This window comes from Paralichthys olivaceus, chromosome 10, assembly GCF_024713975.1.
Source record: "Paralichthys olivaceus isolate ysfri-2021 chromosome 10, ASM2471397v2, whole genome shotgun sequence".
Taxonomy (NCBI): domain Eukaryota; kingdom Metazoa; phylum Chordata; class Actinopteri; order Pleuronectiformes; family Paralichthyidae; genus Paralichthys; species Paralichthys olivaceus.
This window is the reverse complement of record NC_091102.1, coordinates 18,071,356-18,084,654: the sequence shown is the minus strand read 5'-3', so window position 1 is coordinate 18,084,654 and position 13,299 is coordinate 18,071,356. Positions and strand designations below refer to the sequence as shown.

The following is a 13,299-nucleotide window of genomic DNA, read 5'->3' as shown; positions in this document are numbered from 1 at the left end:
GCTGCTATCAGATCTTAAAATGTAGAGTCAACGCTCCAACAGGCTTTAGACAAACACTGCTGCAGGCAGGTGACCTGTGCATGTTAATGCAATAATGCAAATGTATGTCCAGATCCAGACTTTAATGTGGTAGATGGGTATTGGCTGTAACAGAGCAGAACTAATTTGCTCAAACAGAAACCTCTCTCTGTAAAGTGGCTGCATACAGCCTGTGTTTATATGTGCATGGAAGTGCTGCATAGCTTTAGCTTGATGTGACATTTATTGTGCATTGTGCGTCTCCAGTTGTGCACTCATGAATATATTTATGCACATATACGGTCAAACCATGTGATGGTTTATGGGTGTGTTTGAATGTCAGCCCTGAACGCATTTGAAGATGTCAATTTCGTTTTAAACTTTTATATGAACAAGTTACACATGTGTCCTGGGGGTCGTCAATGTTTATGTGTGGTTAATGGGGAGTGGGAAGTGCGAGCCAGTTCCACTTCCAGTACAAGGAGCTTGAGTCCAACTGGGATCCCACATACTGAAAAATATATAAATATTTTATGGTATGTTATATGGTACAATGCTGTACTTGAGTGTAATTTTCCATCACTTCACATATGGTAATACAGCTTCAGTCAGGATACAGCTGTCTGAGGCAGTGGGAGATGTAGGTTTGCTTCTTTTAAAGATCGTTTTTCACAGGATGTAAGCATTAGAATATAGGAAAGGCAGGGTAAACCATTTTAATTCAATAAACTATTTGTCAAATTATGCTAATATCTCCTCACATTCTGCTAACTGTATGTTCGGTGTGTGCACTGGAGAACCTTGTGGGGGTGGAGCCTCTGAGGAGTGGAATGTTTTCAAATATAAATACTTGTTCCCAGTGTTGCCAGATGTATGATAATTATTCTATTTGTACCATCATTTTGTCCTTTGTACGATCAATAATGACAACATTTCTACAATGTACGATCATTTGATCGTTTTGTAACACTTAGTATTATCAGCTGTAATCTGGATTGTAAAATATGGATCACATCTGTGTTTAAGCAACTCTTCTCGTGTGACGTCTTTCCAGCAAATCATGCATGTTGTGATGATGAATGTGACACATTTTGCTTGATTGGCTGGACGATCTACAGCATCTGCTTAATCCCATGAAAACGTTATAATTTAATGCAATGATATCCTGAATTGCAAGATACGTTGGACTTTTCATACCCATAGCTCATACCTATGGTGTGATGCACCAAAGCGTTACATGCATGGTCACGTGACATGACCGTTTTGAGCCACGGTTCAGAGCAGTATTTCAAAACAACTGCGCTTCGGGATCTCGACACAGCTTCAAAACATCGGTATTGACATCCCATCCCTACTCTGGTTGCGCTCGACCATTTTCCTCAAAATACGATCATTTTAAGCTTCTGGTACAATACTACAACATTTCCCATCTGGCAACGCTGCTTGTTCCCCAGAATCAGCAACTCCACTTTTAAGTGGAGGTTCATAGCATAGATCACTCCCTTTAAAATTATTGAAATATGACTGATACTATTCAGGTTACTACCTTCAGTTACAGTTAGTACATGTGTCGATACACAACCACAGCCTCTGATGACACTCGACATTAACTGAGCATTGGTTATCTTGCTCAAGGGCACCGCTATGACATAGGAGAGCTTGTGTGACTCACATAGTGCCTCACATGACTGTGTTCACACATACAGTGTACCATGTGTGAACTAATTCCTTTGTGTGTTGTGAATGCAAGTTTGTGTGAGACTCCCATTGTCTGAGAGTGGGTGCCGAGTATGAAAGCATATGATAATACGTGTGTGTGTGTGTGAGTGGCATGTAATGGGTTTTCCATGACCAAGGTGCTGAAATACTTGTTAGCTCAATGCATCTGGGATAATTGCAGATGGCTATTCCACTATGGACAGCACACACACACACCAGTATCTAACACACAATGTACACATACACATTCACACATGCTTCACTAACTAGCAGTGCCCTCAACGCTGCTCATTAGCTGCTGAGGCGTGACAGTGAAAACTGGGTTACTGCTTTGCAAGTGCACACGCATGCACAAGCACAAACAGAAACACACACAACTCCATAGGCACACACCAGTCAGGACCAGCTATGAAACAGGTTAATGTGGAGAGAGGCAGAGGGAGAGAAGAGCCTCAACAACAATGAAGACATCCTCGCTTTATCTTTAAGAATATATATTTTTGATGACTTTGCTGAATAGATGAATTTTTATAGCCCAGCCTGAGACCCACCTGCAACCCCTCCAAGGCCCAGCAGTGAGCCGCAGCCCACACTTTGGAAAACCCTGCACTAGATGTTGGGTTTACTAATAAATGATGCACAGCCACACAGTGTGTCATCGTTCATCTTAACAGGATATGAATGTTACATTAAGAATTGTCCTGCTCATTTGAAATTTAGAAGTAAGTTCATGTTCTAATTTAAATGACAATGTACAAAAGTCCCCTCCAGTAAATTGGTGAATTATGCATCACAAGCACTGAAGAGAGAAACAATGAAAAATAAATAAATAAGAATGAAAAATGCTGACGGAAGGCAAATCACTGGAGCTGTAAAATACATTTTTCATTTGAAACCTTTACAGTAGATCCAACATGAATTTCCTTCACTGAGGTGTTTAGAAATGTGACCTACGAGGGAGGATTTCTGCCAATAAATAGGCTATGAAATCAGATCTGAGGCTGAGCTCAGTGCAGCATCGCGGTCGCATAATGGAGCTGAGTATTGAGAATCTGAAGCTGCCATCACAGAGCAGAGGAATTGAAGGTCACTAGTTCAAAGCCCTGACCTCATGATCTGTGTGGAGACTGAATGGCACCAGAAACCCAGAGTCTAAAATGCCATATTTATTATTTATATCCTATAAAGCTGGGGGAAGATGCACAAGCAATTACACTTGAGAGCTACCTCGCACACAGGGAGCTACCTTATGAAATGTATAATTATATATTGCATATTGTACATACTCCATTACATGTACTACACACAGCGTATATATTTAAAATCTTACCACAAATATGCACATTATAGGCTATTAGACACAACATGCCCTCAAATCAGCTTCAAGAATGTCAACTAAACTCCTCCCTCATTTGAGATTTCCAGATCAGGATAGCTCATTGCTGTATTGACATGATACAAAAATCTACTTTTCTTACAACTTCAATTAGTTTTTATTTAGTTTCCTTCTAGTCTTTGTGAATTAATAAGTGCAAATATACTTTTCAGTTGAATTGCAATCTCATTTATTTCAGCTTTAAATCTGTGTGGTTAACAAGATAAAGACTGAAGCAGTACCAGTGGATCTGTGAGGCTCAGCTGTGCTTTGGGCTTAAAGCTAACATCAGCACAATCTCAATAGTGATTGTTGAGAAGGTAATATTCACCCACAATATGTTCACTACTTGAGTTATGCATGGGATTAGTACAGCTGAGGCTCTAAATCTAGCATATAACTGTTGAATTTGAATAACTGTCTCCACAAACACTATTTATCCCTATCTCCTATGTCTAATTACAGCTTTTTAATATAATTGGTGTAACTAGTAGGAAGCACGTAGAGAGCATACCTCCGCCAAGGCTGATTGGCCTCTTTATCATCATATCGCAGATGTTGCATCAGATACATAAACCATGTGCCCAGAGATTGAATGCAGGCAAAATATCCCTGCTCTAATATAGTTGAAATAAATATTTGTTACCACATGTAACTGAATAATGATTTTTTTTGGATCAGCATCAAATGTTAACCTGTTCATGTTACTCTATACAGATTGTTCTTTTCATTATTACTTCTTAAATAAAAGGGGTAAAACCCTGGAGCTGCACCAAAATGTAAAAGGTTCTTTCCTGACCCATACATCCTCCCAACAATCCCAAGGTAACCCGCCCAGCAGTTTTAGCTGCTAACGAACCGACGCACAAACACCAATGCAAACATAACCTCTTTAGTTTTGTTTGCCTCTTACCTCTCACACTATAATACTGGGCAATACTTTGCCACTGGAGGTTCGTGTCTGTTGGAAGTTATCATGCCTCCTGCTGTCCTGTACTGTAGCCCAGAAGTCCCACACTGTTCCCCTTGAGCAGCTCATTGGTCACAAGCACAAAACTGTTTGGAAGACAAGTCCTGACTACAAGAATTATGTGTCTCTATTCGTCAGTCACTCCTGCCTCAGGTCACTGTTATATATATTTTGACCAGTCTGGTTGGAGAAATGTTTGGAGAAATCCCTTTCAGGCTTTTTTGGGTGGCTTTGCATGAGTCATGTGCCATGAGCTCTCAACGTCGTGGGCTTGGATCCCGAACATGACCACTTTGACGTGCCATCATGTTCTTTCAAATGACGCAGAATTTAGAATGCCACTAAAACAAATCTGCAAAAGAAAATTCCAGCCTGATGCACTAGTTGAATAAGCCACAGCGACAGGCTCACTATGTCACTATTATGTAAGGTTAAATGTAATGTATGAGAGCAGCGGCCCAGATAAATGGGCTGTAAAATCTGCTCTTTGTTCCTCAGTGAGAGAGCTGCGTCTTGGATTTGAAGGAGGAGGAGTGTTTGTTCGTGGTTTCCTATTCTCGTTTTAGAATGACAAAAATATGGTGAAATACACAGACATACACAGGTAGATACTGTATAATTGACACAGACTCAGATGTTAAATTTGGACTTGTTATTGTTTCAGGGTTGCCAAGGGTGTTTGTGTATGACAGCGTTTAAAGTGGAGCCTTGTTGATATGACCGACAAGGCAAAGGCTCATTAATTCATCGATTCATCAACAAGTGACCAACTGGGGTTGAATCAGCTGCCATCCATTATGTTATGTAAATGTTAAATAGTTAAATATATAATATCGGTGGCTTCAGTGCCCAATTAGTGGCTGTACAGAGTCTGCACGCCAGGGCCGTCTGCGACTCCCCCAGCCGCTTATCCAAGGCTTTTGGTTTCATCTCAAACCAAACACTGAGGTGTCTATTTTTAATGCTGTGCCTCAATATGGTTGTATTTATAAAATAACAAAGGTTGCTTGTGTAGAAAATAGAATCATCACCCAAGTCTGAACTTCTCCTCAGCTCCATGCAGTGTTTTAGAGCCTTTCAGCTCTTTGTCTGAGTTTTGGAAACACGTTTTTTTTCTGTTGTGGAGCATTGTTTCCTCCCCCATGAAGGTTATGTTTTCACCCTTGTCTTTTTGTTTGTTTGTTGGTTAGCAAGATTACACAAAAACCACTGAATGGATTTCCACAAAACATGGTGAAAGAATGTGGTATGAATTGGGGACGAAGCATTTAAAGTCTGGTGCGGAAACATTTTCACTGTATTCTTGACGGAAAAAGTAAGGCACATATAGGGAACTGATATCTATTAGTGTGTCAAATTTAGTGTGGCTCGAATGAATTTAAGGAGACTGCTGGGCCTTAGCAGAGGTAGGCACTCTGAGTGCCATTCTAGTTTTTAGATGCTGTAATAAAAAACAATAAACTGAGCTGATAAACAGCAGAAAAGATGGTTAGCAACCAGCTGGTGCCTGGTGAACTCATTTAACAGCTCAAAAGACAGATATTTTAGCAATATAATACCGTGTCCCAAGTCAAAAAAGCAATTACTTTAATCATGACAGGATTGATTTTCCTAACATATTTCAGTTGCTCCACTAAATGTTGCTGTGTTTGGACAAAATAATGACTGAAGAAAAATATTGGTATTGAAAATTCAATATCTTTCATCATTTAAAGTAACATCAGTGGTTTTGGCGAGTGGGTTACAACAATTATGCTAAATGGATTTTGAACACACACACACACACACACACACAATGGGTGGTTTGTTCATTTCAAAAAGCAATTGTGACAAGAGAGACGGTTGATGTCTCCCAGCATTACCAAGGATCTACATCTAATTAGGAAGAGTTGCTCACAGCGAGTGTTAGTGCGGGCGCAGCCAGACGCTCTCAGCGCCCCTTAAATTCCTTCTGTCCTCACAACTGTGTACAGACACAAAACACTGGCTCTCCAATAATGGCTGGACCTTTGGGCTTGCTAATCTCCCTGAAAGAGTATGAAATTGGGATCTTTAAAGCAAAGTTATAAATAATTCCTCAGCACACAGGGATTGGACTGCAGTGTCCTGATTTTAATGCAGCAAACTTCACTACAGGCTAAGATTTCAAAAGCTGAATACTGAAGTCCAGTGTATAAGCACAACCCTGGCTCTTTATTTGAATTTCCTGTCTTCAGTGGGCTTGGCTTGTAGAAAACGTCTCATTTAAGCAGTGGTGGATGGAAACAAAGTACATTTATTTAATTTCGGTGCATCTTCCTGTATCTGCACTTTACTTAAGTCGATTTAAATATCAATATTTTCTACCCCACCACATTTTTCCAATGCATTTCATCTCATATTCACTGTTTTTATATTCGTAAAAGTAGAGTAGATCAATGAAGGCAAAGCTCATCTGCAGCACAACTCACTGGTGTAGAAACACCTGGATTCAGAGGAGGCCTCCACCATCCACACTATTACATTTTTGTTGTTCAGTTAAATTCAGCATTTTGCAATGATACAACTGCTGACATGCATTGGAGACAAGCTATTATTCATTTGTATACTTGCTGTGTCCCAGCTCTTTTTGTAAGTAACAATAGGATGCTTCCTGTTTACACCCACAAGCACATTCCCAGTGTAGGCGAGTGGTCATATGGTGCGTTTTTAGGTGTTTTAGATTGAAACTGATATGGAGCCAATACACTCATATGGACAGAGATCATTCAAGTTAGAAAATACTGGTTTCAAACTAAAACGTATAGTAATAACGTAGCTTCAGCTCTAATCATTTTGTTAGACTGTTTCATTAGGGAATACGCTACACTTTGCAAGTATTTTAGTACTTAATTACTTTTACTTGAATATATAATGTGGTACTTTTACTTGAGCACATTTTTGTCTATTAAATTGTACTTAACTTGAGTAAAATGTTTGAGTACTTCCTCCACCATTCAGTTTATGCATTTAACTGATGTTAAATGTGTCCGTTGCTGCATATCTACATTCACGTCCCCCATGAGGAACTCTTAGTGGGAACGGAGGGGGAGAGAATCAGCATGAAGAGGAGGTGTAAGAAGGAAGCTTTCTATTGCGCATCTAAAACAGCTTTTTCAAAGGGCACGGCCACTTTTGTTAGCTCTCTTCTAATCTTTTCATCCCGCGTTCCTCACCTCTCTAATTAGCCAAAGTCCAGTGTGTGTCACAGAGGATGCACCCAAATATGGATGGACACACACACACACACACACACACACACACACACACACACACACACACACACACACACACACACACACACACACACACTAGACAAAGGAATCCGATATTTATCAGCACTATTAAAACTTTCACTTACACACTCTGCCTTCCTCATTTATCTCTCTCAGTATTGTTAGAATGATTCTAGCTCTGTGTCTCCACTGATTTATGGAGATTCTTAAAAATATCCCGCCGAGACCTTTGCTCCAGAAAAACCTGCTTCTCTGTCCAAGCAGAGTAGAGACACCAAGAGAAGGTTGAAAAACGGACATCGATATTCTCTAGATAAATGTGAGCTTACTGAAGACTGGGTTGAAAACCTGAAAGACATTAACATCACTCTCTCAGGTAGTGATGTCACAGAAACCTGAAATGTATCTGGAGCAGTGGGGGGTCAACAAGTCTCTCGGTCTCCCTCCCTCTGCTGCTCCCCTCCCACTCTCTTGTGTTCACACTGTTAACTTTAAAAAAAAGAAAGAAACACTTGTGCCTGCTGGTGCTGCAGGATGTCAGCCAACTAACCACAGTATCTCAGTTGGATAAACAGTCACATCTTTTCACAGTGATGCAACTAATTCTTATCTGTTCCGGAAACAGTTCAAATACAATACTGCTGCTATGGAGCGATCACACGTAAGTGTTGACAGTGGATCATGTTCATAATCGGCCTCTGCCACCTCTCTCCAGCCTTGGTTTCCCAGTTATGAGTAAGTAAATAATATCAGATCATAGAGAGCAGGGTGATTCCCTCTGCCATAACAATCTCTACCCCATTTTGATGTTCTTATGTCAGGTAGGACCTGTATTTGCATAAACATGATTGATTAGATGGTGCCTGTGCAAGAACATTTGCATAAATGCGATTGATTTTTATTGCTTCTGCTTGAAAAAGTCGCTTTTCTCAACTTCTACTGCACAAAGCAACGTAATCAAAATGTAAATCGCTAACACATCACTGTCACTGTAAAAAGTTTAAATCCAAAGTCCTAATTCTTAGCAAAAGAGATTCTCCATCAGCTCCTCTGAGTTATTTAGCATCACTTAGCTCATTGCTTAAGTTTTCCAGTCTGCAACTTCATGTCTTGGTTCACTCTCAACATTCTCATAGATCATTCAGCCCCCGTAGGTAAAAGTTCCACGTAGCCACACAAGTTACCTGCCCAGTGAAAAAGGGCAGACAGGCCAAGTTGACAACTAGCAGGTGAAGTAGTGTAAAGCTTATAAATAAAGATGGATCATAAATTTGTTGTTTGGCCACAAACTGTTTACTCTTGCGTCCTCTGAATCAGCTTAATAAGTTCATGTCTGTGTTGTTGTTTTTTGCACTGCCCTCAATCAAAGCAGGTTTAATTTTAGTCTTAGCTTCAGGAGGTTGAGGAGTCTATGGTTGAGGAGTCCAAGTCGGTATCATCCAAATTTAGAGCCCTTTTATGAAAAATGTCCCTCTGTTGTGTTTTCTTTAGCCGTAACAGAGCACTGGATAAGCCTTGGTGTTCACATGGAGTTTTAATAACCATCAATAACCTCACCTATGACTGCTGGATGAGATAAACCACTTGGTCTGACTAACTTCTGAAGTCTCGTACCTGCCTCGGCCGGGAATCACTTCATGGTCACATGGACAGGAGGAATGATAAGTATGAGCATTAAAACACTGACGTACATAATCATGTGAGGATTTTATTATGTTAGACATCAAAGAGTCTGAGATGATCCTTTGAATCAGGCAGATTTCAGAAAGCTTGGTTGATTCTGAATGAAGCCACTCAAACAAAGTTTATTAACTCAAGCTTTTCTTTCAATAACGTGTTTGTGGTTCTGGAGGAGAAACTGATTTGAAAACTTGCCCAGGACCAAGACTCGGTACAACAAAACAACAGCCCACCCACTCTTGCTATGTAGGGACCTGGTGGACATGGTCTCCTGACCCATAATTCACTGCATCAAACACTGTGATTGCTTACAGCATACTCAGTCAAACTGTCAGCGTGGCAGGATGTCTGCCCGAGGCATTCGTCAAAGTGTTTCCCTTATTGTCATCTCACCACCGTGTAGTTGCTTATGTGCAGGAAATCTTTCAAAAGAATTCATTTTGAATTGTGAGCTGTCAGATGAAGGATGGTGATGTCAGGGGAGGAGGATGGAAGTGTCTCTCTGTGCCATAGCCCTTCATATCGATGTGGAGGAGGGTCAGGGTATCCTCCATCCATTCTGCTCACATTACCAAAGAAAACTAAAAATAACTTCTGTCTCAGCAAAACGATTCTGATGAATTCAACAGCAGAGATTATTTATATTTGTATCAACTTCCTGCTCTATTGATTAAAGTATCCCTGTGAGACTGGCACTTTAAATGCTTCCTAGACCGATAAGAAGAGTATTCAGGGAGGATTCATTCTTTTGAAAAGTGATTTTACAGAGTCAAAAAAACCCCCAGCTTTTCTTCAAATGGGAATGTGGTGAAACAGTAATGAGGCAACCTGTTGCTGCTGTGATGAGTCATAACTTTCTCCCTGTAAATGGAGAACACCTACAGTAAGAGGAGCCAAAAGGGTAAAAGAGCAGAGGACGCTTGCCTGAACATCTTTGGCAGGGAGCGCCTTGGCGTGTGTGTGCGCATACTGCAGTGTGTAGTACTTCCAACGTGTATTTCAACTGTGCAGATGTGTATTAATGTCCTTTTTTTTAATAAACTCATGAGTTCATATCAAGAGTACAAAAAATAAAAGTCAGGACACAGTACATTTTTCCAAAACTTCATGATGTTAAATGCTTTGGGGTTAGTGGATGGGGTTGCATTGCAGTTCATGTAAGGGTAAGATATGTAATGGTCAGAGGTTGAGGAATGAAAATAAATCCACAGAATCTCTTCATAGAAATGTAAAATTACAAGTGCTATCTATCTATCTGTCTATCCATCTATCTATTTGGAGAAAGCCTGTAGTGAACCAACCAGTTGCTTCTCAAACCTGTTCTTGGTTACAAGAACTTCCGCTTCCACCCTGAACATCCACAGATTCCCAATTAAACTGCAAATCTGTAGTTTAAACAAAGATTATTCTGTTCACACATCACCACAACACGAATCCTATTGTAAATCTAAAACCAGGTTAGCTGGTTAATACTATAAGGATAAACTCAGAGAGAATCAAGTATTTCACGGGCCACTCCATATATAAGATCATAAAAGTAAATGTTAATTTGTTTGCTAAGCATCACATGCAAGCACAAGTCTACGGGACATTGTTACACTGCTTATTTGAAGTTTCTCCTTCAGAAATGGATTTCCCTCCATTTGACTCTGCATTTGAACTGGGTTTAATCTGCTTTATTAAGGAACACAATCTAGGCTACATCCAAACCCCTCAGCTCCAAATTGATTCCGCAGGGTACATATATTTTTCTTCTTATGATATTTTCCTGAGGTAACAGTTATGCATTTTAAAGCCTTTTCACCAATGCAGCCACACTGTGTCAGGACTCACCTACAATGAACCACAGAAGCATGTGTTTGCACAGAGCTGTCCCGGTCTGCGATCCCATCCTGTCAAAACGGTCCACTGAGCGAAGTTTGGGAGGGACGTGAAGGGAAGAGCAACTTAGTGGAGCTCAAAGTGTGGGAGGCAACACCATAAGTGACAGCAGGTGAAGAAATCCATTTAATGCCGGTCAAAGAGCCAAAGGGCTTCTGCTCCTGCACCGTGCGTAAAACTGCTCGACGTTGCGCATCAAGATTCGTCCTTATTACTGCGACTCCTTAGTAAGTCAAGAACATATGGCTGGTACAGTTGGATCCATCTGTCTAAGCAGCCGTCCTGAGTTTGGGAGAAATGTGGATCGCGCTTGGAGAGTTGTTTGCATCTGCTCTGTGCTGTGCGCAACGGGAGGCGCCAGACTGGGACTATGCAGAGCAGAGAGAAAGAGAGAGGGGGTGTACACACGCTGCTTCTCTCAAAGGGAGGACACGACTGTGGGTGAGCGGAGGACACACCGAACTGACCCAAGTGCAGCAGTCACAGCGCAGCAGGGTGAGGGTGGTTCTGATGAGGTGGTACTTTTCCACTGGTTCATCGGATACACACCTGACAGTGACCAAAGCAGCAAACTTCAACTGCAGATTGTTGATTCAGTTTCTACATAGTTCTACAAAACTGTGGTGTTACCATGTTACTGAAGCAGTACAGAAATATATTATCCTGAACGTACACAGTCTTGATTCTGGAGAGCTTGGTGTGCGTAAAAGTAGTGATGCCAAGCTGCGGTGCGGATTTGAACACAGGTGCAGAGTGGACACACTGAGTGGATTTGAGCTCTAGAGGGTTCACAATTGTACGACATCGCCATCTAGTGGTGGTTTATAGTACACTCAATTTAGTCGAATAACAAGCTTTAAATAGGGAGCTATAGAGTTTCCCCCACAATTTAATTTATATTATGATGATGGATGCTGAATAACTTTGTCCAATTTGTCACTTTCACGGAAAGAGATATTAAAGAAGATATGGTAAGTTTTCATTTTTATCAAAGGAGAACACTGAATGTTACCCTGAAATTGTTGGGCAGATTTGAGCAGAAATTAATTTAAAATAATTCAGCAGCACTCCAGCACCAGTGTGAGGCTGGCTGTTGTGGTTAAGATGACAGGATAATAAAGTAGAATATTTTACTGCAGTATTTAGCAGTAAATGCATTAGAATCTGCACTACACATGCATTCTGGTGCATTTCTAATTGTACAGTTTACTCTGCTGTAAGTCCTCTGCTTAAAAAACGTACTGTAATGTGATGTAATGTATGCACGGTTAAAAAAAATAAAAGCCCTCATGGCCTTTAAAAATACATTTGAGTATGTTTTCATCCTTTATTTCAAAGACCAGAGGAGCTGGAAACATACGAGTTTGTTGTGAATTTTGAATTGTATAAAAAGTGTCTCTCTGTGGCTGCAGCTCTTCTATGAACCCTGTGTGAATAAACACATTCATTTATATCAAAAGGCCCAAAGATGACTCATCTACGTGGGATGGAGGGGACTGGAGTGTTAGCTCAACCTTTGCTGTGTTATGCTCCTCACTGACAGAAACTAACTTTGTGTATCTCCGTGTTACATCAGAGAAAGCTCACAGACCAAAGAAAGAAAAACACCTCAGGAAATGAAAAGTCATTTCTCATTTGACAAGCACACATATGTCAAATGGGAAATGACGGAGGTGTGCAATTGCTGAGCGCAGATACTAGATCTAATCACAAGTGGCCACATTCAGTAAGAATTTGAATGGCAGGTGTGAACATGAGCGTAGAGCTGCCCACTTGTGATCGGATCTGTCAGTATGGATGTTAACACCAGGTCTGAACAGAGCCTAAGGAGTCACCTCAAAGTGGCCTTCATGCAACGACAGCAGGGGTCTGAAGCGTGATGACTTAAATAGTCACAGAGCCAGTGGGCGCCTGTGGTTCAGTCGGCAGACTCTCTACCATGGTGACAACAGCTCCGAGTGAGGAAGAGCTTGGTCTGAAACATCTGGGAGATAAATAAGGATTTCTCTCAATCTATCACTAAATCACCGTTCCCTATAGACACTCTGTAGTTTAATTTATAGTAAATCATCCTCATTTTGAATCTTTTCTGACATTAGTTGTACGACTAGTTTTCACTCAATCATCCCTCATCACATTCACTGATGGAAAGGAATGACAAGTTGAACACACATGTATGTAGAGCTTTTCCAGTCTGATCGACCACTCAAAGCACTTTACAGTAAAGAGACATTCACCCATTCACACACTTTCATACACAGAGCTTTTCTGTCACACACCACTCACACACTATCAGCACAGGGGCAATTTAGGGTTCAGCATTTTACCCAAGGCCACTTGCAGACTGGAGAAGCGGGGAATCAAACCACTGACCTTCTGGTTAAAGGGAAACCTGAGTCCAC

At 40.8% G+C, this 13,299-nt stretch overlaps 1 protein-coding gene across 2 annotated transcripts in view; it reads right to left on the bottom strand.

Moving 5' to 3' along the window:
• Positions 1-11,650, bottom strand: part of LOC109642225 (receptor activity-modifying protein 1-like) — a 51,743-nt gene extending 40,093 nt beyond the window's left edge. The window contains exon 1 of one of the 2 annotated variants that reach the window (XM_069533379.1): positions 10,850-11,650. In XM_069533379.1, the coding sequence (XP_069389480.1) occupies positions 10,850-10,907 (58 nt within the window). In that variant the 5' untranslated portion in view covers positions 10,908-11,650. The remainder of the gene's footprint in view (positions 1-10,849) is intronic. The other variant, XM_069533378.1, reaches the window with a different exon arrangement.
• Between the last annotated feature and the right edge of the window lie 1,649 nt (positions 11,651-13,299).